This window comes from Ochotona princeps, chromosome 27 (genome assembly GCF_030435755.1).
Source record: "Ochotona princeps isolate mOchPri1 chromosome 27, mOchPri1.hap1, whole genome shotgun sequence".
Classification (NCBI taxonomy): domain Eukaryota; kingdom Metazoa; phylum Chordata; class Mammalia; order Lagomorpha; family Ochotonidae; genus Ochotona; species Ochotona princeps.
In genome coordinates this window covers 1392432-1420288 of record NC_080858.1, presented here as the reverse complement: position 1 = coordinate 1420288, position 27857 = coordinate 1392432, and the positions used below count along the sequence as shown (strand labels likewise).

The window sequence follows — 27857 nt, the reverse complement described above, 5'->3', positions numbered from 1 at the left end:
CAAATCCCGACAGGGCGCGCGCTCCTACTGGCCGCCGATTGGCTGCACGCCTGGCCGGCTGCGCACCGCCCTGGGCTGGCACAGTGGGCGCGTGAGCGCAGCCGGCAGCCGGATGGCTGCGCTCCGCCGGGCAGCGCGGCTGTGCGCGGCCGTGGGGTTCCGGGGGTGTTGCCCGGTCAGGGGCTACGCCGGGGGCCCTGCTCAGGTGAGATCGTCCGGCCCTGCCGGTGCGCAGGACTGGCGGTAGGGCGGGAGCTGCGGAGAGGGAGTGCAGTGGCCTGCGTTCCCCCGCGTCCTCTCCTTGGGAAATGGCCTTGAAGGCGCTTCTGGGTCTCGTTGTTTGGCGCTCTGCTCTCTCCAGGGCTCGGGGAAAGTGACTCAGCTGCAGACCGATGGAAGCAAGCTTCCTCCTCAGCAGCTTGGTGGCTCCCTGCTTGTTCCTCGACCTCAAAGTTTCCCAGCAGTTTTCTTGTCCCTGTTTTTGCTGTCCGGGTTCGATTCCTGCCCTTGTTCATTGACTTCCTCCACGAGAACATTCCGGTCATGATTTTTTTTTTCATTCGAGTTTGGAAGAGGTTACGGAGGAGCAGTACGTGAAGGCGCGCGGGCTGGAAGGGCATGGGGGTGAGCCTGTGGGCTTCTGACCGTGGGCACAACTTGGCAGCGGTTGCCGCGGCTGCCTACAGGAGCGCAGAGGAGGAGGGAACAGCATTGGCGTAGGGTCCCCGGTTTGTGCTGGGTGCCATAACGCGATGGAAGTCGCCATCCCCTGGGAGGAAGATGTGACCTGGTGGTGGTCGGGTCAGACAGCTAGCCGGTGGACGCCTGTGCCAGATGCTAGCCGGATCAGTCAACCCCGGGGCCTTACTTGCTTCTTACCTTCCTTTCTTTTTCTTTTCTTTTCTTTTTTTTTTTTTTTAAAGATTTATTCATTTTATTACAGCCAGATATACACAGAGGAGAGACAGAGAGGAAGATCTTCCGTCGGATGATTCACTCCCCAAGTGAGCCGCAACGGGCCGGTGCGCGCCGATCCAATCTGAAGCTGGGACCTGGAACCTCTTCCGGGTCTCCCACGCAGGTGCAGTGTCCCAATGCATTGGGCCGTCCTCAATTGCTTTCCCAGGCCACAAGCAGGGAGCTGGATGGGAAGTGGAGCTGCCGGGATTAGAACCGGCACCCATATGGGATCCCGGGGCGTTCAAAGCTAGGACTTTAGCTGCTAGGCCATGCCGCCGGGCCCTTCCCTTCCCTTCTGAAGCCACCGTTTCTGTATGTAATATAGTTTACATTTATGTAAGGCTTTCACAGTAAGCCTCTTATGCATTTAAATGTTTATTTCTTTTGAAAAGCAGCAAGAGACACAGAGAAAATTCTTTTTTATCAGTCCTAATGCCTGCAACAGCCAAGTGCAAACCAGAAGCCAGAAACTTGGTCCAGCTCAGGCATGTCTAAGTACTTGACGAGATATTATTTCCTGCCTCCCAGGATGCTCTTTTTTTAAAATTTTTTTTTCCTTTTAAAAATATATGAGGGCCTTGCTCAATGGCTAAAGCCTCACCTTGAAGTGATGGGATCCCATATGGGTGCTGGTTTGTGTCCTGGCTGCCCCAGTTCCCTTCCAACTCCTTGCTTAAGGCTTGGGAAAGCAGTGAAGGGTGGTCCCCAGGGTGGGGGTTCGTGGCTTTGGATCGGCTCAGCTCCAGCTGCCGTGGCCATTTGGGGAGTGAACCAGCAGATGGAAGATCTTTGTCTTTCTTCCTCTGTATATCCGATCTGCCTTTCCTTTAAAAATAAAATGTATATCTTCAAAAACTTTAAAGGCAAAAGGGTGGTTGTACAGATCTTCCTCCTGCTGCTTCGCTTCCCAAATGGCTGCAATGCCCAGGTTAAGGCCAACAGAAGCTTGACACTCCATCCTCGTTTCCCCTGTGTGTGGCAGGAGCTCAGGTACTTGGGCCACCTTTGCTCCCTTCCCAATACGTGGACAGGAAGCTGGATAAAAGCGGAGCAGCGGCTGACACAGTGGCTCAACAAGCTACTCCTCCACCCTGTGTGCTGGCATCCTTGTGGGTGCCAGTTTGTGTTCTTCTAGTCCAGCTCTAATGGTCTGGGAAAGCAGTGGAGGATGGCCCACGTTCTTGTGCTTGGGCCTGCACTCAGGTGCTCCCATGTGGGAGACCTAGGGGAAGCTCCTGGCTCCTGGTTTCAGAGCATATCAGCTCTGGCCATTGTGGCCATCTGGGGAATGAACCAGCAGATGGAAGACCTTCTCTGTCTCTCCTTCTCTCTTTAAAATCTCTGCCTTTCAAATGCGGATTTTTTTTTTTTTAAGCAAGTGAAACAGCTTGGGCTTGAATCTGTGCTCTAAGATGGCATGCTGCCGGGCCCGGCGGTGTAGCCTAGCAGCTAAAGTCCTCGCCTTGAAAGCCCCGGGATCCCATATGGGCGCCGGTTCTAATCCCGGCAGATCCACTTCCCATCCAGCTCCCTGCTTGTGGCCTGGGAAAGCAGTCGAGGACGGCCCAAATCTTTGGGATCCTGCACCCACGTGGGAGACCCGGAAGGGGTTCCTGGTTCCTGGCTTGGGAATCGGCACAGCACCGGCCGTTGCGGCCACTTGGGGAGTGAATCATCGGATGGAAGATCTTCCTCTCTGTCTCTCCTCCTCTGTGTATATCCGGCTTTCCAATAATAATAAAATCTTAAAAAAAAAAAAAAAAAAGATGGTGTGCTGCCGTCAAACCTTAAGCCTGCTACACCAAAGTGCTGGCTCCAGGATGCGTCTTAGCAGGACACTGGAGTGGGACCCGGCACTCCAGCCCAAGCACTCTGATTTGGAGTGTGAATTATCTTAACCGCTGTGCCAAATGCTGACCCTTGTAGTTTTAATTAGTTCATCTTAGAAAAGCACAAAGCCAGGGAATATTCTACACAGTTATTGTTTTTTCAATTTTATGCTTATCTAAGAGGTGAGGAGATCAGAGATACACATGGGTGGAGTGGAGTGGGAGGGGAGAGGTGGGAGAGAAATGGTGCTTTCCATCCTATGCCCACGGGTAGAGAGGTTGCCCCTCCCTGTTGCCAGCGAGGTAACCCTGTACTGTGGAAGGGGCTATTTGATTGATAGGTAAGTGATGAGATTTACAAGGAGCTGGGGAGTGGATCCTATGCTAGCTATGTACCTGTCCAATTTCATTCCCTTCTCAGATTTGTAGCTTTTTAAAAGATTGATTTAAGGGCCCGGCGGCATGGCCTAGCGGCTAAAGTCCTCGCCTTGAACGTCCCGGGATCCCATATGGGTGCCGGTTCTAATCCCGGCAGCTCCACTTCCCATCCAGCTCCCTGCTTGTGGCCTGGGAAAGCAGTCGAGAACAGCCCAAAGCATTGGGACCCTGCACCTGTGTAGGAGACCTGGAAGAGGTTCCTGGTTCCCGGCTTTGGATCGGCGCGCACCGGCCCGTTGCGGCTCACTTGGGGAGTGACTCGTCGGACGGAAGATCTTCCTCTCTGTGACTCTCCTCCTCTCTGTATATTCGGCTTTCCAATAAAAAAAAAAAAAAAAAAAAGATTGATTTAAATTTTTTTTTTTTTTATTGGAAAGCCAACTATACAGAGAAAAGGAGAGACAGAGGAAGATCTCTCTGGTTCACTCCTCAAGTAACTGCAATAGCCAGAGCTGAGTCAATCTGAAGTCAGGAGCCAGGAGCTTCCTCCAGCTCTCCCACACGGGTGCAGGATCCCAAGGCTTTGGGCCGTCCTCCACTGTTTTCTGAGGCCACAAGCAAGGAGCTGGATGGGAAGTGTAGCTGCTGGGATTAGAACTGGCACCCATATGGAATCCTGGCGCATTCAAGGTGAGGATTTAGCCACTACGCTACTGTGCTGGGCCCTGATTTCCGACTTTTTAATCTGATTGTTGCTGAAGTGTGTAGATTCGTCACATCTTCTGTAGTTACTTCCTGCTAGTAAAGGGTGTAGGACTGGCCTGCCCTGAGTGTGGAGCTCTTTTTCTGTCTCTCCTAGTATTTGGAACTCTCTGTGTCCCTATTAGAACTAGAGAACTTTTTTTTTTTTAAGATTTATTTATTTTTATTGCAAAGTCAGATATACAGAGAGGAGGAGAGACAGAGAGGAAGATCTTCTGTCCGATGATTCATTCCCCAAGTGAGCACAATAGCCGGTGCTGTGCCGATCTGAAGCCGGGAGCCAGGAGCTCTTCCAGGTCTCCCACGCGGGTGCAGGGTCCCAGTGCATTGGGCCGTCCTCGACTGCTTTCCCAGGCCACAAGCAGGGAGCTGGATGGGAAGTGGAGCTGCCGGGATTAGAACCGGTGCCCATATGGGATTCCGACACTTTGAAGGCGAGGACTTTAGCCGCTAGGCCATGGCGCCGGGCCCAACCCTGGGTCTTATGCATGCTGTTGGGTGCAGTGGCCTCACCTGGAAAGGTCTGTAGGGTTGATCTTTTAGGGTCCCCTTTGCCTACCCCCGGCCTTAGCTCTTGTGTGTGCCAGCAGGTGCAGCACCCTGGGCCCTGGAGGTTCGTGGCTGCAGCTGTGCCCATATCCAGATTTCACTGGTCCCCACCGCAGCCCAAGGACCCCGACAAGCAGCTGGCAGCGACTCTCTTGCCCGCTCCTTTCATGCCTACTTAATGCTAAAGAAAAGGGAACCATGCTGGCACACTGGTACAGGTCACAGAGGAGGCATGCGCCGGGGTATTCTAGATGCTTAACAATTTTATAATCTTCACAGCTCCGAGGTCAATATACTCACACATCCCATGTTGCAGGTGGGAGAACTGAGGCACGGGGAAGCCAACAGCTTGCTCAAGGCCACGCAGCTGCGAAGGGGGCAGTTCCGGTCTTGATGCCAGTGTCCAGCTCTTCATTTATCTCCGCTGTTATTTTGCATATGCAGCATCAGCTAAGGTTCAAGAACGTTAACGGACCTGACCAGTGTCCTTGATACACCTGGCTGGAATACCTGAGTTATATGCTGCTGAAACGATTTTGTGAGCTGTCATGATCCACATATTTGCTGATGCTATAAATATTCCTTTATTTTTCTAGGGGAGTAGAAAAAGGGACGAGATGTGCAAGGCAGAGCAGTTGAAGTGTGCTGGCTTTATTTATGAGTATGATTTATTTGAAAGGCAGAGGCAGCGAGAAACTTCAGTGTGCTGGTTCACTCCCCAGATGACCTCAGCAACCAGGGCTGGAACTCCATCCAGGTCTCCCATATGGATGACTGGAGCTCAAGTTCAAGTTCTTAGACCATCTTTGCTGTCTCCTCAGATGTCTTAGCAGCCAGCTGGATCAGAAGCTGGGGCCCAGACTGGTGCTCTGATATGGGGTGCTGGCATTGCAAATGGCTTAGCTCTTTGTGCCATAATGTCGGCTCCTGTGCTGGCGTAAGAATGGACTCTTGGCTACACTATTTATTGCCTGTTTAACGTAAGGGAAAGTAACTACTTTTTTTTTTTTTAAGATTTGTTTATTTTTATTGCAAAGGCAGATTTACAGAGAGAAGGAGAGACAGAAAGCTCTTCCATCTGCTGGTTTACTTCCCAAGTGGCTGAAATGGCCGGAGCTGAGCTGATCTGAAGCTAGGAGCCAGGAGCTTCTTCCGGGTCTCCCACGTGGGTGCAGGGTTGCATGGCCTTGGGGCATCCTCAGCTGCTTTCCCAGGCCACAAGCAGGGAGCTGGATGGGACGTCAAGCAGTCAGGACACAAACCAGCACTTATAGCAGTGTGGATGTTACTTATGTGCAGTGTTTTTACGCGAGTAAACAAGATGGTAAGATAGGGTAGCCCATATAGTGCCTGGTATATAATCAGTTCCCTCAGATGTGGCAGTGCTGGTAGCTGCTGTTGAAAACATTCCCAACCTTGTGATGGGCATCTTCCTTGGTGGGTAAAAATGTCAGCTTCCCATATCGGAGGGCCTGGGCTGAGTCCCGGCTCTAGCTGACACACAGCGCTAGGAGACAGCAGCGGTGTCTCACGTCGTGGGCTCCCTGCCACGGGGCAGGCCTGGGTTGAGTAGTGTTTAGCTTTGACCAGGCTCGGCCATGGCTTCTGTGGGCCTTGGAAATGAAAGCAGCAGATGGGGACTCCGTCTCTGACCCTCCAAGAAATGCATAAGTACGATTTCAAAACTCGAAACCAATGCTAGGTAGGAAGCAACAACAAAAATGGTTATGTTATTGACCTTTGTGTCCAATTAGTGTTAAAGTAGTGCCCGTTGTGTCTCTGCCACAACGATGAGCTTCGGTTCATTGGAACACCTGCAGTGTACCTCGGAGTGATCCGGAAGAGACATCAGGATACAGACATGGAAGAGGGGAAGAGAAAAAGGCTCGGTCCTTTCTCTTTCACTTATAAAGCATAGTGGAATGCCTTCTTCACAGCAGGTTTATTTTATGGGACTAAATGGGAAATATGGGGTTCTTCTAGAATGCCCTCATCACCTAGTTTCTGGTGACAGGACAGTGTTATCTGGGTGTGGCCCCTTAGGGTGGATGTGCAGCCCCGTTATTTATGCTATTGGCTACCTGCTTTTCTGTGCAGGTTCTGAGGGCCTGGGAGGGGGCTGGGGGACCAGGTGAGGTGCAGGAATGTTACTCAAGTGTGCTGAAAACCTTCCTGCTGTTTTCAGTAGCACTGTGCATTGCTTTGCTAAGGAAGTTACTCTTGCGATACCTAGATCATGACCACTAAGACCATTCAAACTATGTGGTCAAAACTGGCTGTGTCTTAAAATTATGTAAGCTTTCAAAACTTCTTTTTTTTTTTAAAGAGATATATTGGGTCCAGTGTGGTGGTCTAGCGGCTAAAGTCTTCTCCTTGCTCACACTGGGATCCCATATGGGCATCAGTTCGTATCCTGGTGGCCCTGCTTCCCCTCCAGCTCCCTGCTTGTAGCCTGGGAAAGCAATTGAGGACACGTGGGAAACCTGAAATAAGCTCCTGGCTCCCGGCTTCGGATTGGTGCAGCTCCGGCCTTTGTGGCCAGTTGAGGAGTGAATCAGCAGATGGAAGATCTTCTTTGCTGTCTCTCCTGCTCTCTGTATATCTGACTTTCCAATTAAAAAAAAAAAAATCTTTAAAAGAAGCTGGCTCAGACTCTGCTTGAACCCTGAAAAAGTAAGGAATGTTGGCCCAAGCCCATCATTGGTTCGTCTGTGGGCTGGCTGTTTTCGGGGCGTGCCAGATTCTTGGCTGAGGTCACTGTGACGTGTGAGGCCTGAAGCAAACTTATCCCTGGTAGCCATCAGTCAGAATTGGTCTATTGGTCCCTCAGTGTCCCTTCCCATCTTGGTTTCTAAGCTGGGAGCTTCAGTAACTGGTATGGAGGAGCCGGATGTCTGCTGAGTAGCCTGGCCTGCCTGCTGGAAGGTGTTGGCTCTGCAGCCACTGCAGGTTCTGCTTGACGTACTAGGAAGTCATTCCACAGCATCCTTGATCCTCTCTCTTTAAAAACATTTATTTGGGCCCGGTGCGATAGTGTAGTGGTTAAAGTCCTTGCCTTGAACGTTCCGGGATCCCATATGAGCGCCGGTTCTAATCCCGGCAGCTCCACTTCCCATCCAACTTCCTGCTTGTGGCCTGGGAAAGCGGTCGAGGATGGCCCAGTGCCTTGAAACTCTGCACCTGCATGGGAGACCCAGAAGAGGCTCCTGGCTTCGGATTGGCTCAGCTCTGGCCGTTGTACCCGCGTGGGGAGTGAAACATCGGATGGAAGATCTTCCTCTCTGTCTCTTCTCCTCTCCAATAAAAATAAACAAATCTTAAAAACAAAACAAAAAAAAAGCACTTATTTATTTTTTGTCTACTTGGGAAGCAGAGCAACAGAGAAGAGAGACAGAGGGATAGACCTTCCATTGATTCACTCCCCAGTGCCTGCGGTAGCCAGGGCTGGGCCCAGGTGACTCCAGAAGCCCCATGACTCCATCTGGGTTTCTCACATCGGTGGTGGTTATTAAGAGCTTGGACCCTCGTTCTCTGAAAGCTGGGCTGGAAGTGGGCCTCCCAGGACTGAAAGCAGCACTCCTCCTTAAGGTAGCAGGGTGCAGGTGTTCCCGGTGGGGGTGTACCTTGCTTGGCGTTCACTGATCCCTCCTCACTTGGACTGATGGCTCTCGCGTGCCCGTCCCTAAGTGGTTCTTGCCGAGCCGAGCCTTCTGATGCTGCTACCTCTGCTTGCCTGTCTCCCAGGCCCACAGTGGGTTCTATCTTGCCTTCTCTTACTTCCACCCCCTGCTTTTCTGCTGTCCCTTGTTGCTGTGAGTGACCCCTGCATCTGTCCACGTAGTGCCAAGCAAAGAGCATTCCCTGGGAGCTCTTGGCGCTCCTCCCCACTCTCTTCCTTCAGACCCTGGATGTTCCAGCTCCGCAATGTAGTCTTCCCCCATCCTCTCTTGTTGTAACTTTTTTTTTTTTAAAGATTTTATTATGATTGGAAAGCCGGATATACAGAGAGGAGGAGAGACAGAGAGGAAGATCTTCCATCCGATGTTTCACTCCTCAAGTGAGCCGCAACAGGCCGGTGCGCGCTGATCCGAAGCCAGGAACCAGGAACCTCTTCCGGGTCTCCCACACGGGTGCAGGGTCCCAAGGCTTTGGGCCGTCCTCCACTGCTTTCCCAGGCCACAAGCAGGGAGCTGGATGGGAAGTGGAGCTGCCGGGATTAGAACTGGCACCCTTATGGGATCCCGGTGCGTTCAAGGCGAGGACTTTAGCCGCTAGGCCACGCCGCCGGGCCCCACTCAATCCGTTCTTGTCCCTGCAGCCAAACGTGTTCTGTCATGGAGATCTGCCATAGATGCGCTCTCGCTTGCTGTGCCTTCAATCGGCCGAGGAGACCTGGGGTGCTGGCTCCCGCTCAGCCCTATGGGCTAGGTGCTCTGGGGCAAGCTCTGATTACCCCGCTCCCCTCGGTGCAGACTGTCCAGTGCCTGTGTGACCGTCTTGCCTCTCTAAGACTGTGCTATTGGAGCCTGCAGGCATCTAACTCTTTCATTACCTAGCTCAGAATCTTCTTCAAGAAGCTTTTGCTTCGTTCTGCTTATTCAGGTTAAATGCTTAGCATTGGGAAAATGCTGCCGTGTTAGTTGGCTTCTTAGGCTGAGATGAGCAACTGGGTTACTAGCACCTGGTTTTGTCTTTTGTCTTTTTTTTTTTTAAGATTTATTTATTTTTATTGTAAAGGCAGATATACAGAGAGGAGGAGAGACAGAGAAAAAGATCTGTTTGCTGATTCACTGCTTACGTGGCTGTAATGGCTGGAGCTGAGCTGATTTGAAGCCAGGAGCCAGGAGCCAGGAGCTTCTTCAGAGTCCCAAGGCATTGGGCCATCCTCGACTGCTTTCCCAGGCCACAAGCAGGGAGCTGGATGGGAAATAGAGCAGCTGGGATCCCCATATGGGATCCTGGCACATGCAAGGCAAGGACTTTCGTCACTAGGCTATCTTGCTGGGCCCTGTTTTTGTCTTTTAAACACTGTTTTTGCTTTTAAGTGCTGTTATTATTTTTTAATGTGCATTGATGTGTAGAGCAGGTTTATTCAATGGAAACAGCTTGGGGTCAGAGGGCTGTTGAAGGTCTGCCCACTCTGCCACCTGTTCAGCTTCCTGCTAAAGCGCTGGGGAAGGCATGGGGTCGTGAACCAAGTGTTTGAGTTCCTGCCGTCCATGTGGTCGACCCGGCTGCAGCTCTGTCTCAGCTGTTTTGGGAGTTAACCAGCAGACAGAAGACTTCTGTATCCCCCTCTCTTTCTGTCACTCTGTCCTTTCAAATAAATACATAAAAGTTTTGAAAAAATAAGAATGAGTTTTTGCCTTTGTTGTTACTAACAAAAGCAGCAAACAGGTTCATTTGATTTTTTTTTTTTTTCGGACAATTCAAGTGTATCTCTCAGGTCAGTAATACAGTTTCTAAAACAAGAAATAGAATGATTTTCAGAAAATATAGTGTTCAACTTTACAAGTACAGAAAATGCAGATTGGGGTACCGTTTTCTTTCTTTTATTGTAAAGGCCGATTAGATTTACAGTTGTTTTGTTCATCTAAAGGTTAAATGGTATCCCAGAGCTCAGCACAATGGCTCGTTGGCCAAACCCTCACCCTTGTAAGTACCAGGATCCCATAGGGAGGACCAGTTCATGTGTTGGCTGCTCCACTTACCATCCAGCTCCCTGCTTGTGGCCTGGGAAAGCAGTCGAGGACGGCCCAAAGCCTTGGGACACTGCACCTGCGTGGGAGACTCGGAAGCAGTTCCTGGCTCCTGGCTTTGAATCAGTGCAGTTCTGGCCCTATGGCCACTTGAAGAGTGAATCAGAGGATGGTAGATCTTTCTCTCTGTCTTTCCTTCTCTCTGTATATCTGACTTGCCAATAAAAAAAAAATAAATCTTAAAAAACAAAACGAAGACACATGATACCGGAGTTCGGCTGAAATATTGTAAAAAGTATGTATTGTAGTATTGTATTCCTAAAAATTTTTTTTGGAAAATATGGAAGACATAGAATAAGTGAAACGGGGAGGGGAGAACTAGGTTAAACATTTCTACGTTATTAGAAACAATTGAGGTATCTATTTTTTAAAAAAAACTGCGTGAGACATCTTCTTCCCATTGTTTTCTTTTTTTTTTTAAGATTTATTTTATTTTTATTACAAAGTCAGATATACTGAGAGGAGGAGAGATAGTGAGGAAGTGGAGCTGCTGGGATTAGAACCAGCAGCCATATGGGATCAAGGCGAGGACCTTAGCCACTAGGCCACGCTGCTGAGCCCCCTCCCATTGTTTACTTCAGATGCTTGGACAGTTGGGGCTGGGCCAGCCCAAAGCCACTGGGCACTCCAGTGGGGCTCCCATATGGTGGCAGAAAAACAACTGCTTGAGTCATATAGTCTGCCACTCGGGTGCATTAATAGCAGGAAGCCAGAATCGAAACCATGGTATGGGTTGTAGGGTCCTAAGCAGTGGGTGTCCCATTCTGCCACAGTGTCTGCCCCCACCCTTGTCCCCCAGCCCTCCACTGTTTATTTTTAACTCTATGTGTACATAGCAGAATCTTTTTTAAAAAAAGAAGTGTGTATTTGTTTTAAAGGCAGAGTGACAGAGAGAGAGAGAGAGAGAGAGAGAGAGATCCATCTTGGTTGACTCCCCAAATGTCTGCAGTCACTGGGGCTGGACCAAGCTAAAACCAGCTGCTGGGAACTCTGTTCCGGTTTCCTATGTGGGTGGCAGGGGTCAAGGCACTTGGGCAATCTGCTGCTGTCTTCCCAGGAACGTTAGCAGGGAGCTGGAATAGAAGTGGAGCAGCTGGGATTTAAATGTGCTCTCAGATACAGGATTCCAGCATGCCAACCCTCAACTTAACCTTTTGGCCTCTGGAAGTAGATTTTTTTTTTTTTTAAAGATTTATTGATTTTGATTGGAAAGTCAGATATACCAAGAGGAGAGACAGAGAGGAAGATCTTCCCTCCAATGATTTACTCCCCAAGTGACCACAATGGCTGGAGCTGTGCCGATCCGAAGCCAGGAGCCAGGAACTTCTTCCAGGTCTCCCATAAGGGCGCAGGGTCCCAAAGGGTTTGGGCCGTCCTTGGCCGCTTTCCCAGGCCACCAGCAGGGAGCTGGATGGGAAGTGGAGCTGCCGGGATTAGAATTGGTGCCCATATGGGATCCCAGTGCGTTCAACGCAAGGACTTTAGGTGCTAGGCCACGCCGCAGGACCCTGGAAGTATATTCTTAAAAGGATTATTGAAGAAGCAAACTAAACTGTCATCTGCAACACTGATGCTTCATGTGAACACTAGTTCAAGTCCCTTTCCTGCATGTAATTCACTTCCCTGCTGATGTGCCTTGGAAAGCGATGCAAGATGGCTTTTTCTTGTTATTGTTCTCCCTGATAATTTTTCCTTCTTTTAAAGATTTATTTGTTGTTATTGGAAAGGTAGATTTACAGGCAGGAGAGACACTTAGAAAAATCCATTTGTTGGTTTATTCTGCAAGTGACCACAGTGGCTGGAGCTGAGCCTATCAGAAGCCAGGAGCCAGGAGATATGAGCTTCTTCTGGGTTTACCACGCAGGTGCAGGGTCCCAAGGTTCTGGGTCATCCTGCACTGCTTTTCCAGGTCACAAGCAGGAAACTGGATGGGAAGTGGAGCAGCCAGGACATGAACCAGTGCCCATATACAAGGCGAGGATTTAGCCACTGAGCCATCGTGCCAGGCCCCCTCTCTGATAGTCTTTTTTTTTTTTCCTCTGATAGTTTTTAAGGGTAGTGGTGACATAGAGAAGGTGTTTTTCTTTTTTTTTTTATAATCCATTTTATTGTATTGTTGTTGACAATCTTTACATAGTTAACTATAGTTGAAGGAAAATCAAGAAAGAGAAGAAAAAAAAAAAAAAAAGGTTCAGGGGGATAGGGAGGTGGGCAATGCTATTATGTCCATATTGTTTCCATCATGTATCTGAGGTAAAAGGGGATATTGAGGGAGAAGCCCCACCCGGTTTCCCGCCCACCCCAAGTCCCGGATGTGGGGCATGCTCTGAGATATGTGCTCAAGTGGAGTTAATAGTTCTCCAGTTATGAGTCACTGCCAGTTTCGCTCGATGAGGTGGTCCACTGATTGATATGGTCCATCATGAAGTCTCCATTTGTCCCATATTTCGCTGCCAACATGTAGCTGAGATGAATGATTGTCATATTCTGTCTTCTGTCTTTTCTTGGTTAGAATTCTGAGTCCAGCAGTTCAAGTGGGGAGATCTCCAAAGATACTTTGAGGTATTCCCAGACCAGATTCTTGTATGTTCTAGCAAGCACAGGGCCCGGCACAGTCCATCACCCTGATCAGCTGGTGGTTGCAATTGCTGTGTTGGTTCTGTTTTCAGTCCCGAGTTGCACTGGAACCAATGGGTGTTGCAGTCCAGTCTGGTTCGGCCCTTACATCAACCAGTGGGAGCTGTAGCCTAGTTGGGGCGACCCACAATAACCCCCACCAGACCGCCCCCTACCCTGGTTTGCCAGTATGTGTAGCAGAAGACCAATCTGTCCCCCATCCCATTTGGCTCTGGTACTTGTCAATGGGTATTAAAGCTTGGTTTTATCTAACCAACTCAACCATCCAGCCCTCACAGATATTGTTGAGTACCTCTCTATCTAGCCATCCCAGCCCCCATCCTAGTTTTCATGCCCTCCCACGGGAATAGTGACCCAAGAAGGGGGAACCCACTTTTTCCCTCCCAGGTCTCTCTGTCCCGGTTTATGCACTCTTTAGGTGGTCCTGTGATTTGACTCTACAGAATTAGTCCCCAGTGCCAGCTTCTGCCAGCTGATGCTGTGGCCCTGATCTTGTCCACATGCAGCGCATAGGTGTTGTAGCCTTGCTTAGTCGTGTCTGTCTCTATCCCAGCCAACACTCTCCAGTGGGAGTGGTTGTCCAGCGAGGGGACCAGCCCCTTAACCCCCCCGCCAGCTCTGCCCCTCCCTTCCTGGATCTCACGTGTGCTGGATGGGTGCTGCATTCATATCCAGTACAGGCAACCACGCCCTGGCGTTCCATAATGTGTACTGGTTTTGTCGCAACCAAACCCGGCCCATTCCACACTCTGTTCTGGTGATCGGATTTGCCAGAGGATGACATGAACTGATTCAGCCTGGTCTGCTCCTGACCCATGCCGAATGCATGCCAGTGGGAAACTTTCCATGGCCTATTCTGGGCTGTTTCCAATCATGCTTCTCGCGCTTACCTGCAGGGACTGTGTCCTGCCAGAGGAGTTGCCCAGGCTCCTCCATCAGAACCCCTCCCGATGCCAGATTTTGCGCTTGCCAGGGGGTTCTTGAGCCAACCCTACTCAGTTCACCTCCTGTCCTAGCAGGAACAGTGGCTTTTCCTGGCTGGCTTTCACCCCATTCTGACTCTTGTTGTTGGATGTTTCAGCCCAGCCATGGCTCGTCCATACCCACATACAGCTCACACATGGCTCAGAAGGGGATTGAGACCCAGCCTAGTCAGTCCCACATCTACCCTGTTTCTCCATAACACCAGATGGTGCTGGGATCTGAACTGGCCTGGTGCATCCAATCCCAGCCCACACTAGTGCCTCGGGTGACTGCAACTGTTTCCTAGATAGAACGCAGCCCCCATTCCAGCACATACACCCCTTGGTGGGAACCTCATCCCAGCTGTAGCATCCCAGATTGGGACCGTTCCTAGCCGTAAATCACGCACCTGCACGTGGTTGCTCCGAGGACCATTAGGTGCCAGCCTGCTACACAAGCCGGAGCTTATCTTTTACTTGATAGGTGTTCAAAGCTCAGCATTATTAAGGGATTGGAAGTTCTTCAAAGGAAGAGTTACTGGCATTGGGAATCTTTAGGATTGACTCAGATCCCAGAAACAGTGGGGTCACTCTAGAGCTATCTCAGCAGCGATTCAGATGTCCAATACCCCAGAGCCCCCCGGCCGGGCGGCCAGCAGGCACAGCCTGGTGCCAAATGGCGCACTGGCCGCCCTGGCCCAGCCCGCCATGAGCCATGGGCACATGGCGGACTGGGTTCGGGATCCGAGCTAGACGTCCTCTCCCGCAGCCCTCGGCTCGCCTCTGGCAGCCGGAGGTTAAATCCTGCAGGCCCAAGGTTGCGCCCCTCCCCAATCCCGTTCCCCCACCACCCAATGAGGGTGGTGGGTGGGTCCCAGACATGCCCAGTCACGGAGGCCTCCCCCCTCGGCGTACTCACCCCAGAAGGAAGCAGGCCGCACCCAGGCATGTCCGGGCCCAGCCCGCCATGAGCCATGGGCACATGGCTGACTGGGTTCGGGATCCGAGCTAGACGTCCTCTCCCGCAGCCCTCCGTGTTTTTCTTTTTTAAAAATCATCTATTTAGGGCCAGCTCCTGGTTCCTGGCTTCAGATCGACTCAGTTTTGGCCTTTGTGGACACTTGGATAGTGGACCTGCAGATGCAACCTCTCAAGACTCTCCTTTGTAAATCTGCCTTTCCAATAAAGATAAATAAATCTTAAAAAAGAAAAAAACCACGCCACAACTGCATCTGTTTATTTATTTGAAAGGCAGCATTTGAGAGAGGGGGAGAGGTATCTTCCAACCATTGCTTCATTCCCCAAATGGTGTAATAGCTACGGCTGGTCTGGCCTAAGCCAGGAGACAGGCACTTCTTCTGAGCCTCCCAAGCAGGTGGCAGGAGCCCAGCTACTAGGATCTTATTCAGATCTTATTCAGCCTTTTCCAGAGACATCAAGAGAACTGAATGGGTTGTGTTGCAGCCAGGACTCCAACTGGGATGCCAGCATTGCAGGCAGTGGCTTAGTTCTTGATGCCGCAGGGCTAGCCCCCTGAGGGTGATGCTGAGCCTAGCCCTGTCTGGTCCTTTCTCCTTTCTCTGTGTCGGCCTTCTGACCCCTGTGGTGTGTCCACCCTCCCCACCCCACGCAGAGCCCGCCCACGTTTGGGTTTTTATTGGACATCGATGGAGTGCTGGTGCGGGGCCACCGCGTGATCCCTGCAGCTCTGGAAGCCTTCCACAAGCTGCGCAACGCCCAGGGACAGCTGCGGGTGCCTGTGGTCTTTGTCACGAACGCCGGGAACATCCTACAACATGGCAAAGCCAAAGAGCTGTCAGACCTGTTGGGATGCAAGGTAAGGAGGTGGCTTGAGGTATGGAAGCGCAAGGACCAGGATCCTAAGGGAACCCTTACTTCTGTCCCATCTCTCTCTCTCTGTCTCTGGGCAGGTGGCCTATTCTCCATGAGCCCGGGCTCATGACCTCTAAAGTCAGTGGAAATCTTTAAGCCCTGTAAAAAAAATAGCTTGCGAGTTCAAGTCTACCTCATGAGTAGGACCCAATAATCAGGGTCTTTTTTTCACTTAATGATGGGGTCATGTTCTGATGGGTGGTACATGGTTAGGTAATTTGTCATTGTGTAAATATCATAGACATTCTCACACAAACCGGAATGGCTCTGACATCACCTGCCAATGAATGTTATGGGAACCCTGGCACATGTATTGTCTGCTGGTACCTGAATTACCCTCACATAGCACATGACTGTATATACACATGTGGAGGAGGGGACACAGCATCCTGCCTGTGTATCTCATAGCTTCAGTTTGCTGTCTTTGTAGCAGTTTCTTTTCTCCTGAGCATCTGGTTGTCTCTGAATTGTTAGCCCCCGAAAAGAAGAGATCATTTGTGTTAAACTCATTTACCAGGCAGGAAGGACACTAAGGTAATAGCCCTGTTTTTTTTTTTTTTTTTAAGTTCCCTAAAACATTACTTATTTTTAATTTTATTTGAAAGTCAAACTGACAGAGAGATTTTTTTTTTAAAGATTTATTCATTTTATTACAGCCAGATATACACAGAGGAGGAGAGACAGAGAGGAAGATCTTCCATCCGATGATTCACTCCCCAAGTGAGCCGCAACGGCCGGTGCTGCGCCAATCCGATGCTGGGAACCAGGAACCTCTTCCGGGTCTCCCACGCGGGTGCAGGGTCCCAATGCATTGGGCCGTCCTCGACTGCTTTCCCAGGCCACAAGCAGGGAGCTGGATGGGAAGTGGAGCTGCTGGGATCAGAACCGGCGCCCATATGGGATCCCGGGGCGTTCAAGGCGAGGACTTTAGCCGCTAGGCCATGCCGCCGGGCCCAAACTGACAGAGATCTTTTGCCAACTGGCTCACTCTCCGAATGCCTGCAGCAAGCCAGTGCTAGGCCAGACCAAAGCCAGTAGTCCAGGACTTAGCCCCAAGGCGCCCGAGCACCTGCTGCCTTCCAGGGTATGCATTTGTAGGAAACTAAAATAGAAGTGGAGGAGCCAGGGCTTGACCCAGGCACTCTGCTGTGGGTTTCTTAACCATCATGCCAGAGGCCTGCTTTCAGCCCTTGCTTTGTTAGATGAGATCCGTGCATCTGCATGAGGGCGCCCTGTGCTCCCGAAACAGTCCCTGTCACTCAGCTAGATCTCCGTGCTGTGTCCCAGCACTACACGTTCCTGTAGTTCAACTGAAAAGCGTTCTTTGGATCCAAGGGCATTCTAAAGTGCTTCCTGGGCCATGTGACTTGGAATCAAATGCAGAAGGTAAAGGAGTAAAATGGCATCCCTCTTTGGGGGTCCAGAGAGAGCCTGAAAGACCTTGTGATTTAGAGCTGTGCCGCCGGGGTCGGTATACGTGTTCAAAGCCAAGCCTTTCACAAGTGCTGAAAACAAAAAGGCAAATGCAGATTTCTGTGAAAGCAACACAAAAGCATGCGAAGTCTGAGGTTTCCAAGTTGGGGATTGAAACTCCAGAGGAGGACAGTGGGCTTAACCCCACAGGATTGGGTGAGAACTCCAGAGGAGGACAGAGAGCTTAACCCCACAGGATTGGGTGAGAACTCCAGAGGAGGACCGTGGGCTTAACCCCACAGGATTGGGTGAGAACTCCAGAGGGGGACAGTGGGCTTAACCCCACAGGATTGGGTGAGAACTCCAGAGGAGGACAGTGGGCTTAACCCCACAGGATTGGTGCCTACTCAGAACTCACCTTGGGTGACGATTCTGTTTTCTGATTTGGGAAAGCAAAAACCAAATCGGGTCCTTCATACGCCTGTTTGGGCAGGCTTTTGAGGTGCTGGGGGGTTGGTTTGCCTTCTCAGGTGGAGGATCCTTGATTTCTGTCTCCCATGTAACCGTCTCTGTTTGCACTCCCTGCAGGTGGACCCAGATCAAGTGATTCTCTCCCACAGCCCGCTGAAGCTCTTCTCCCAGTACCATGACAAGCGAATGCTGGTGTCTGGGCAGGGACCCCTGGTGGAAAATGCCCAAGCGTATCCTTTTTGGTCTTCTGGACCTGGCTGAGAAGCCGAGTGTGGGACCCTGGATGCTGGAATGCCTGGGGTGTGTGGTGTGCTCTCAGGAGCGGAGGCGGCTCCCAGGTGTGGCCAGTCCACGGATGGACTGATACTTAGGAGCCAGCCGCAATCTGAGAGCTCAGAACTCAGATGCCTGAGTTTAACATCTGGAGCTCCTTGGCTTATCAGGCCCTGGGGGACAACTCAGGGGTCTATAGTGATAAAACCACACATTTCCAGGTGATCTGTTCTGTGGTGAGGGTTGGGGACCACAGCTATGTCCGTCTCCCTTGTGATACTCAGCTCCTTCAGCAAACTGGTCCCTTTTGTCACCGGGGGATAGGGTTGGGGTGCACACTCAGGAAGCAGCTGGGTTCTCACAAGCAAGCAGCTGAGAAGTACCTGGGGGTGCTGTGTCACGTGCTGAAGGGAGCAGGGCCCCAGGACGAGGGAGTAGGAACTCTGAGTTAATTAAGGTATTCACGCCTGAGGAAGTGAGGGTGTTTCCTAGGCCCTCCCATTACTGCTGAAGGATTCATCTCTGGGTTTTAGCTCCACTCTGACTTCCTTCCAGCTCTGAAGGCAGCACCCCGAGACCCTGTGATGAGCTCCCAGAGGTCTTTGCACCCCATTAGCTGCTGATGGCTGGCTTGGAGACTGCTGTCTGCCCTGTGCTGTCTTGGGCAGCCTGCCTGCACCCTAGGGCTCACTTCATTCTTGCTGGGCTCCACTTGTTCCCCCCCCCCCCCCCCGCTGCCGGCTCCTGTTCCCCAGGCTGATATGACGCACTCAGGGAGGCCTCTTGCTTCAGAACTGCCTGGCTTTGCTTCCCTTACACTGCTCCAGATTGGGCTTCCGGAACGTGGTTACTGTGGACCAGTTGCGGGCGGCCTTCCCTGTGCTTGACATGGTGGATCTTGAGAGGCGGCCGAAGACCACGGTGAGGAGTCCATGTTGAGCCGTGTTGCTCCTGGAGTCTCCGTGTTCCATTCTGTCCTGCTCCCTGCACTGGCTCAGCTTGCAGACCTTGCTGCCCGTCTTACTAAAACTGTATTTTGTTCCTGCCTTGGCTGTGTTGTCTACTGGGAGAGAGGTTCACCTGGCCAAGGAACTTCCCTGGATGTGTGAGAATGGCCCGGGGCATTGTGATGATATCTCCAACCCACCTTAGAGGACCTGGGTTTGCATCCTGGCCCCGCTTCCCATCCCAGCCTTCTGTGAATGTATACCATAGCAGGCGGCAGGGATGGACCGAGTAGCTGGTCAGCCGCCTCCCACGTGACAGGGCTGCGTTGGATTCTGTGCTGTTGGCTTTGGCCTGGCCTCACTGTTACAGGCATATGGGGAGTGAACCAGAGTGTCAGCAGGGAGATCTTTCTTCATTTGTTTCAATCTCTTCCTACATTTCAAATAAACAAGTAAACAAGAGGCTCTAAGAAGCAACAGTCCTGCAGCCTCTTGCTGTCTGCAGGATTTGTAGTTAACTGGGAGCCCCTTGGAGAGCCTCAGAACCTCCTCCAACCAAGAACTGTGTGCTTTACTATTGCACTTCCCCAGGGTTGCTTGGGGGGGTTCATGTAGCCTTTGTTGAGTAGGCCATAGCTGCTCCTTCATCCTAAAGTGTGGGGCCAGACATTGCCCTTGTGAGAAGCAGCTTCCTGGAAGAAGTTGCAGCTGTCTCTTGTGCATCCCTGGCCTTGTATCTTTGGGGCCTTTATGGTTGCTTCTGGATAAGACTTGCCACGGCCTTCATGAGCCTCAAGGACGTGGTTGCTCATCCCTGTGTTTTCAAAAACAAGTGGGTCTGTTTGTGTTCCTTCTATTTGGAAGGTAGAGACAGAAAGAGATCCATCATCCAGTGGTTCCCTCCCCAGAACACCCCAGCACCCAGGGTTGGACCAGGCCAAAGCCAGGAGCCCAGATCTTCACCCAGGTTTCCCAAATGAGATCAGGAAGCCAGGTGTTTGCGCGTCGTCTGCCACCTGCTTGGGTATGCGTTGTCGTGATGCTGGATCCGGAAGCAGCCCCAGCACTTGAGTCCAAACACTCTGATATGGCACACTGGCGTCTCAAGTGGCTTCACCGTTGTGCCAGATGCCCAGCCTAACTGCCTGTTCAGGTGCCCTTGGCCCACTTCCTCCTTGTACGTATCACAAGGCCTATGTTTGAAGTCAGCCCTCCCTCAACATTGGATCAAGTGCGAGTATAAACATGCACTGTACTTTTTTATTTGTACAACTGAAGTCCTTTTTCCTCCAGAACTTTCCATTTGGGTGGGGACTTGCTGTCCTTTGAAAGCTTTCTTCCTGAACTGTACAAACTTGGTGGAGGACCAGAATGTCAAAGTTAGAGAGGTCTCAAGAGTCTGTTGTGAGTAATGTACCCTAATCACGTGGCTGGTGAGGGGCAGAGCCAAGCTGTAGTGGCCGCGGAAGGCGTGGACCCCACAGGCTAGCAAAGTGAAGTCCCTGCTTCCTGAACTGATGTCAGGATGAGGGGCCCTTTGCTTCAGCCTTAGTCCCTTGGTGCTGCACACGCTTGCTTGGCCTGTGTCTTGCATACCATCTGGTAGAGAGAGACTTCTTCCTCTCACCTGCCCTGTGGACCGCTCACTTTCCTTTGTGTGTCTCCTGCCTGCTCTTGTCCAGCCTTCCCTGGGCTTGGGTTAGACCACTGGTCCGGTTTCGATTCCGTATGCGGTGTGTCCACTACCCCATTGGTGTGTGACTCTCGGGCACGGAAGGTGGCCGTCGTGTTGATGACTTCCTCTTTGTCTCTTGGCAGTCCCTACCAAGGAATGACTTCCCAGCCATTGAAGGTAAAGGATGCACTTTCCTAGTTGAGGGTGGGTCTTCCTCCCCCCTCCCTGCTCTGACAGAGAGGCTGGGTGGCGGTGGGTGTCAGAGCATTGGGCTTTGGCCTTGAATCTGCTCCTTAGAACCTCTGAGATATATTCTATAAATCTGGCCTATTGTGTGATGCTCACCTTACTATTCCAGAAAAATCATAAGCTTAGGGACCTTCAGGTGGAAAATTACCTACAGGTAACCTGTTTCTTTCTGTATTTTTCAACTCTATTAAACCCGATTCTGCTCTTGGGTAACAAAGAAACTGTGATAATCTTTTCATTATTCTGGAGCGGTGCTCATAGGTAATGTGACTTTCCTATACACATGCATTACAGAGTGTATGAAGTCCTAACCACACTGGAGGAAACAAAAGGAAAAGTTGTAGTAAGATTGTAATGTATTTCAATGAGTAGTCATTGGGGCTAGTGTTACTGTGTGGTGGGTAAAGTCACGGGCTGTAGGGCCAGCATTCTGTTTGTGTGCTGCTTTGAGCTCCCTGCTGAAACGCCTGGGAAAGTACTGGAGGATGGTTCAAGGTCTTGAGTTCCCTCATCCGTGTGGGAGACCCGAAAAAAGCTCTAGGCTCCTGGTTTCTGTCTGGCCAAACCCTGGCTGTTGTGGACATTTGGGGAGTAAACCAGCAGATGGAAGATCTCTCTCCCTCTCTCTCTCTCTTTTTTTTTTTTTAAAGATTTATTCATTTTATTACAGCCAGATATACACAGAGGAGGAGAGTCACAGAGAGGAAGATCTTCCGTCCGATGATTCACTCCCCAAGTGAACCGCAATGGGCCGGTGCTGCGCCGATCTGATGCCGGGAACCAGGAACCTCTTCCGGGTCTCCCACGCGGGTACAGGGTCCCAATGCATTGGGCCGTCCTCAACTGCTTTCCCAGGCCACAAGCAGGGAGCTGGATGGGAAGTGGAGCTGCCGGGATTAGAACCGGCGCCCATATGGGATCCCGGGGCGTTCAAGGCAAGGACTCTAGCCGCTAGGCCATGCCGCCGGGCCCCTCCCTCTCTCTTAACTCAGCATTTCAAGTAAATGAAATACATATGTTTCTTAAAAATGCATTCAGTAATTACCCCAGAAGCAAGTTGGTTACACTAAAATAAACTTGCCGTTGTCACCACGATGCAAGTGTATTTATAGGTATGCTACGGTTGTGTTATTGGTGACTCAGAAGTTAGGATGGTATTGGCACCAAAGTAGAGAACAATTTGTGTGTATTTGAAAGAACAGCAGAGAGGAAGAAGAGGAGCAATCTCTTCTGTCTGATGATTCACTCTCCAAATGGCTGCGACAGCCAGGCCAGGAGTCCAGAATTTCGTCCAGGTTTCCTACATAGGTAGGAAGGGCCCAAGTACTTGGGGCCTTCTCCATTGTTTTTATAGGCATATTAGTAGGGAGCCGGATGGGAAGTGTGGCAACCAGGGCTCAGACTGGTGCTCTGATGGAAGATTTTAGTGTCACAAGTAGGAGCTTTATCTTCACCACCACGAAATGCCAGCCCTGCTCCAGGTGAACTTTAGGAAAGTGAATTGCAGTCTTCTTTTGACTTGCATGATAGTTGTCTGTTACTGGAGGCATAGGGCTGTTGTTGGCTCCGTAACCATGCCCCTCTCGTAGCCCTCACTGCTAGGCATGTCACTGTGATAATTAAGGTGCCATGGTATGTAGAACACCTCCTCTGGGCACAACCCTGTCCCCTCAGAACCACTGGTTTGGTGAGGTTGGCAGCATCCAGGCTTCAAGCACTTGCTGTATTTTAGCTTTGGACTGGGATATATGCCATCTTTGTCCTCACAACGTCAGTGTAAGTGGGTGTTACTCTGTGCTAGAAAAACTGAGGCTTGGAAAGGGCAAGTGACATGCCCAAGTCCTCCAGGAGTTATAAGCACCACTAGATTTGGAATCCAGGATCCCTCCATGGCCACTGGAACCCAGGGAGAAGGGCAGCATCTTGGTCAGCAGGAGGAGTCAGGCTGAGACCTGCTACTCTTACTGTGATTTTAAAGATTTATTTGTTTGAAAGAGTTACACAATGAGATGAAGAGCTAGAGAGAGAGAGAGAGAGATCTTCCATCCGCTGTTTCATTCCCCAGATGATCACAAAGGGTGGGGCTGTGGCCGAAGCCACGATCCAAGTGACCCTCATCCGGGTCACCCATGTGGGCGCCTGTGCCTCAACACCCGAGCCATCCTCTGCTGCTTTGCTCAGGCCAGCAGGTGGCTGGATCACAAGTGGAGCAGCTTGGGACTCAAACTGACACCCATATTGGATGTGGGCATTGTAGGAGGTGGCTTTACCCACTGCACTGCATGCTGGTCCTTGCTGCTGTTCTTTTACCCACCCCTGAGAACTGCCATGCTCCCATGCTCACTTGCTTCCTGGCTCTAGGCATTGTTCACTCAGGGTGGATGGGTGTGTGCCTCTGCCCAGGCTGGCACAGAGCGTGTGTGCCTTGGGGAGGAGTTTTGGGTGGGCAACACATGCTGGCCCTAGCTGGTCTCCTGGATACTGCCTGCCCCCTCAGAGGCGGGCTGCATGCCCTGCACCTTATCCCTGTACTTTTGTCCTTCAAAGGGGTACTGCTCCTTGGGGAGCCGGTTCGCTGGGAGACGAATCTGCAACTGATCATGGACGTCCTCCTCAGCAACGGGAACCCTGGGACGGGCCTTGCCACAGACCCCTACCCTCACCTCCCTGTGCTAGCCAGCAACATGGACCTCCTGTGGATGGCAGAAGCCAAGATGCCCAGGTGAGGGCTCCTTCTTGGCCTTGGCTCACTTACAGCTGCTGCCTAAGCAGTCCTGCAGGCACGACTCCCAGCTCCCATTCTGTAGTTGCTGCAGGACGATGTCTGTATTTGAAAGGACAGATTGACAAATTGAGGCAGACAGGGAGATCGTCCATCTGCTGGGTCACTTGCCAAACATCTGCAACAGCTGGAGCTACTCCGGGTAGCAGCCAGGAGCAAGGAAGTCCACACTGCTTTTCCACACAGTTGGCGGGGGTCCAAGTGCCTCCGCCTCCCGAGGTGTGCGTAGCATCAAGCTGAGCCTGAAGCAGAGTGGCCAGGACTTGAGTCAAGGCACTTGGATGTGGAAGGAGTCGTTTTAATGCACTGTGCCATAATACCCACCACTTTCTGGTTACTTGTTTAATGCCAAGGCAGAGATCCAAAGGCGTAGGTTCTCTCATGGTTTACTTCTTAGGCGTCCGCAGTAGCTGGGGCTGGGCCAGGGCAAAGGCAGGGTTGGGAGTGTAACTGGTCTCCCACATGGTGACAAAGACCCAGGAACATGGGCCCTCCTCACTGCCTCCAAGGACCTGTGGCAGAGTAGTCCTGACACGAATCTGGCACTCTGATTCATAATGTGGGGATCTCAAATGATGTCGAAAGTTGGGCAAACGCTCCCCTCCCCACCCCGTGATCACTTTCAAAATATTTCTGATTTTTTTTTTTTGGTGTTTCCCCCAAAGTATTGTTCTTGGAGTTAGGGTGATTCTAGCTGTGGGGGTGGAGGAGGCTTGGGTATGTGGACTGAGTACCTAGGGGCACATTACACTTGGTAAACCATATTTGAAATAAACTTCACTTAAAAGATTCAAACTAAAATTATTGTATTTTTAAAGATGTGTGTATTTTTATTGGAAAGGCAGATCTGATTTACAGAGAGGAGAGACAGAGAGAAAGATTCTCCAACCACTGGGTCAATCCCCAAATGACCACAATGGCTGGAGCTAAGCTGATCAGGAGTCAGGAGCCAGGGGTGTCTTCCAGATCTGCCACATGGGTGCAGGGTCCCAAGGCTTTGGGCCGTCCTCTAATGCTTTCCCAGGCCACAAGCAGGGAGCTGGATGAGAAGTGGAGTAGTTGGAACAAAACCGGCACGCATATGGGGTTCCAGAGTTTACAAGGTGAGGATTTAGCCTCTGAGTCATAGTGCCGGGCCTGAAAGTGAAATTCTTTATATAAGTGACTCTGAAACGTGACTATAGTGGTTGGGATTTGGATTAGCAATAAAGGATGAAACACAGGACAGAAGTGTCTTAAATAGAGGCACATAGTGTTTGGCACTGTGGTTGGGATGCCTGCCTCCTGTACTGTATCTGGATTCTCAAGTGTTGGACCTGTTCCCAGTCCTAGCTTCCTGTTGACACACAACCCGAGAAGCAACAGGTGGTGGCACAGGTGGTGGCTCGGGTAGTGGGCTTCCTGCCACCCACAGAAGGGACTGAGACTGAGTACTCAGAGCTCTGGCCTCGGTCTGACCAACCCTGAATGTTGCAGGCATTTGGAGAGTGAATCAGCAGATGGAAGATCACTGTTTGCCCCTCTGTCTTTCCAATAAATACAATTTTCAAAAGGTGACAGAAGCAGGATGGAGACTTTTCAGGTGAAAAGTTCCTGAGACTGATGGTACAGCCCTCGTAGGTGGGCTCCCACTTGTGGTTAGAGGTACAGTCAGCCCTGTCTTGCTGCTGTGTGCCCCCTAGCCCCTTACGGCTTCATCCAGATGTCCTCATGCAGCCGGCTGTCAGCCTGCCAGGGGACAGGAGGCTTTGGGAAGGGCAGAGCTGTGGCCCATGCCTGATTTCAAGGCTCGTGCCCGGTGAGGTAGCCTAGTTCTTCTCTCTGTTGCTGACTTGTAGGTGGGAGCAGGAGCTGCAGGAGCACGTGCTTTCTCACCCTTCATGGCAGTACTCAGACTGGTACTAACATGACAATAGGGGCGGCCGGCAATGTGTGCATTTTTTCTTTAAAACGAAATTTTTTATTGGGAAGGCAGATATACAGAGAGAAGGAGACACAGAGAGTTTCCGTCTGCTGGTTCATTCCCTAAGTGGCTGCAATGGTCAGAGCTGAGCCACTTCGAAGCCAGGAGCTTCTTCTGGGCCACCCATGCAGGTGCAAGAGTCCCAAGGCTTTGGACCATCCTCTACTGCATTCCTAGGCCACAAGCAGGGAACTGGATGGGAAGTAGAGTAGCTGGGATTAGAAACAGAGCCCATATGGGATCCTTGCAGATATTAGGCGAGGATTTATCCACTAGGCTATCACACTGGGCCCAGTGTGTTCATTCTTTTTTTTTTTTTTTTTTTTTTAAGATTTATTTATTTCTATTACAAAGTCAGATATACAGAGAGGAGGAGAGACAGAGAGGAAGATCTTCTGTCCGATGATTCACTCCCCAAGTGACCACAAAGGCCGATGCGCGCCGATTTGAAGCCGGGAACCAGGAACTTCTTCCAGGTCTCCCAAGCGGTGCAGGGTCCCAAAGCTTTGGGCTGTCCTCGACTGCTTTCCCAGGCCACCAGCAGGGAGCTGGATGGGAAGTGGATCTGCCGGGATTAGAACCGGCGCCCATATGGGATCCCGGGGCGTTCAAGGCGAGGACTTCAGCCGCTAGGCCACGCCACCGGGCCCCCAGTGTGTGCATTCTTTTTTTTTTTTTTAATTAATTGATTTGTGTATGTTAAGATTTATTCATTTTATTACAGCCAGATATACACAGAGGAGGAGAGACAGAGATGAAGATCTTCCGTCCGATGATTCACTCCCCAAGTGAGCCGCAATGGGCCGATGCGCGCCGATCCGACGCCGGGAACCTGGAACCTCCTCCAGGTCTCCCACGCGGGTGCAGTGTCCCAATGCATTGGGCCGTCCTCGACTGCTTTCCCAGGCCACAAGCAGGGAGCTGGATGGGAAGTGGAGCTGCCGGGATTAGAACCGGTGTCCATATGGGATCCCGGTGCTTTGAATGCGAGGACTTTAGACACTAGGCCATGCTGCCGGGCCCAGTGTGTGCATTCTTAAAGCAGTTTTGACTTAGCCTCCTGGAACCAGGCTGCCTAAGCGGTCGTATGAGCTCTACCATGCTGAATAAATTAGGTACCTCAATTTCTGAATCTATAGAATAGGTGTGACGATGTCGGTCTCATACCTGTACTTGTTTTGTAAGGGTCTGTGTGCTAACACAGAACTCCATCAGAAGCTGATTCATTTTGGCCCATCACCACCAGCATCTGGGAGCAGAAGGCTGCTGGACAGAGGTGCTGCCCAAGAAACGGCAGGTGATTTGGAGGAGCCAGAAGGCAGGCAGTGAGCTACTGTTCTCTCTGCAGGTTTGGCCATGGCACTTTCCTGCTGTGCCTGGAAACCATTTACCGGAAGGTGACGGGCAGAGAGCTGAGATATGAGGGCCTGATGGGCAAACCCAGCATCCTCACCTACCAGTACGCGGAAGAGCTGATCAGACAGCAGGCTGAGCGCCGGGGCTGGGTTGCCCCCATCAGGAAACTCTATGCTGTGGGGTGAGCCATACCCTGTGACCTATACCCTTTGCCCATTCCCCTCCCCATCTGCCTGTGTTCCCTGCTGTCTGTGCCTGTGACAACTGAACTTGGATTCTCTCTTTTCTTTTGCCGGCGTGGCTACTCTGCCAGCGACAACCCCATGTCTGATGTCTACGGTGCTAACCTGTTCCACCGGTATCTGCAGACAGCGAAACGTGATGGGTCAGAGGCGCTAGGGGCTGGGGGCCTGCAGAAGCAGCAGCCTCCGGCCACCCAGAGCTGCATCTCCATCCTGGTATGCACGGGTGTGTATAGTCCCAGGGATGTGGTGTGCGGAGGCCCTGGCCTGGGAGGTGGCGAGCTGCCCTTCCATGGGCACCGGGACTTCAGCTTCAGTCCTGGCCTCCTGGAGGCCTCCCACACTGTGAAGGATGTCCATGAGGCGGTACAGCTGGTTTTCCGTGAGGAGGGCTGGGCTTTGTAGTAACGATGGCGTGGGCTCCCGGCCTCTGCCTGCTGCCCTGCAAGTGTGATGTCGGTGGTCACTCGGAGGAGACGATGGATGTTTGGGCAGCAGAACAGAAGCAAGCCCTGCAGGGGGCGGAGGCCCTCTCACGGCGGACCCTCAGGACTTTCTAAACCCAGTTCCTGGCCAGCTCTCCTGGCCGACCTCAGGCAGCCCTTTTACTTCTGTGCCTCGGTTTCTTCCTCATCTGAGAAGGGACTTGTGGAAGATGGGGAGGCTGTGTGGTGCTCGATGTGGAAACTGCTGCCACCCTTCTGCCCTCCTTGGTGGAGCCACCATGGGTCAGCCAGTTGCATGACTCACACGCTAA

At 51.4% G+C, this 27857-nt stretch overlaps 1 protein-coding gene across 1 annotated transcript; it reads left to right on the top strand.

Annotated features, from left to right (window-relative positions):
* The first annotated feature begins 6 nt into the window (after window positions 1–6).
* Window positions 7–27857, top strand: HDHD5 (haloacid dehalogenase like hydrolase domain containing 5). The gene is made up of 8 exons (XM_058655811.1): window positions 7–205; window positions 15470–15673; window positions 17731–17843; window positions 18714–18807; window positions 20652–20685; window positions 23305–23479; window positions 26851–27039; window positions 27172–27857. The coding sequence occupies exons 1-8, from the start codon at window positions 113–115 to the stop codon at window positions 27503–27505; spliced, it is 1236 nt and encodes a 411-aa protein (XP_058511794.1). The 5' UTR covers window positions 7–112; the 3' UTR covers window positions 27506–27857.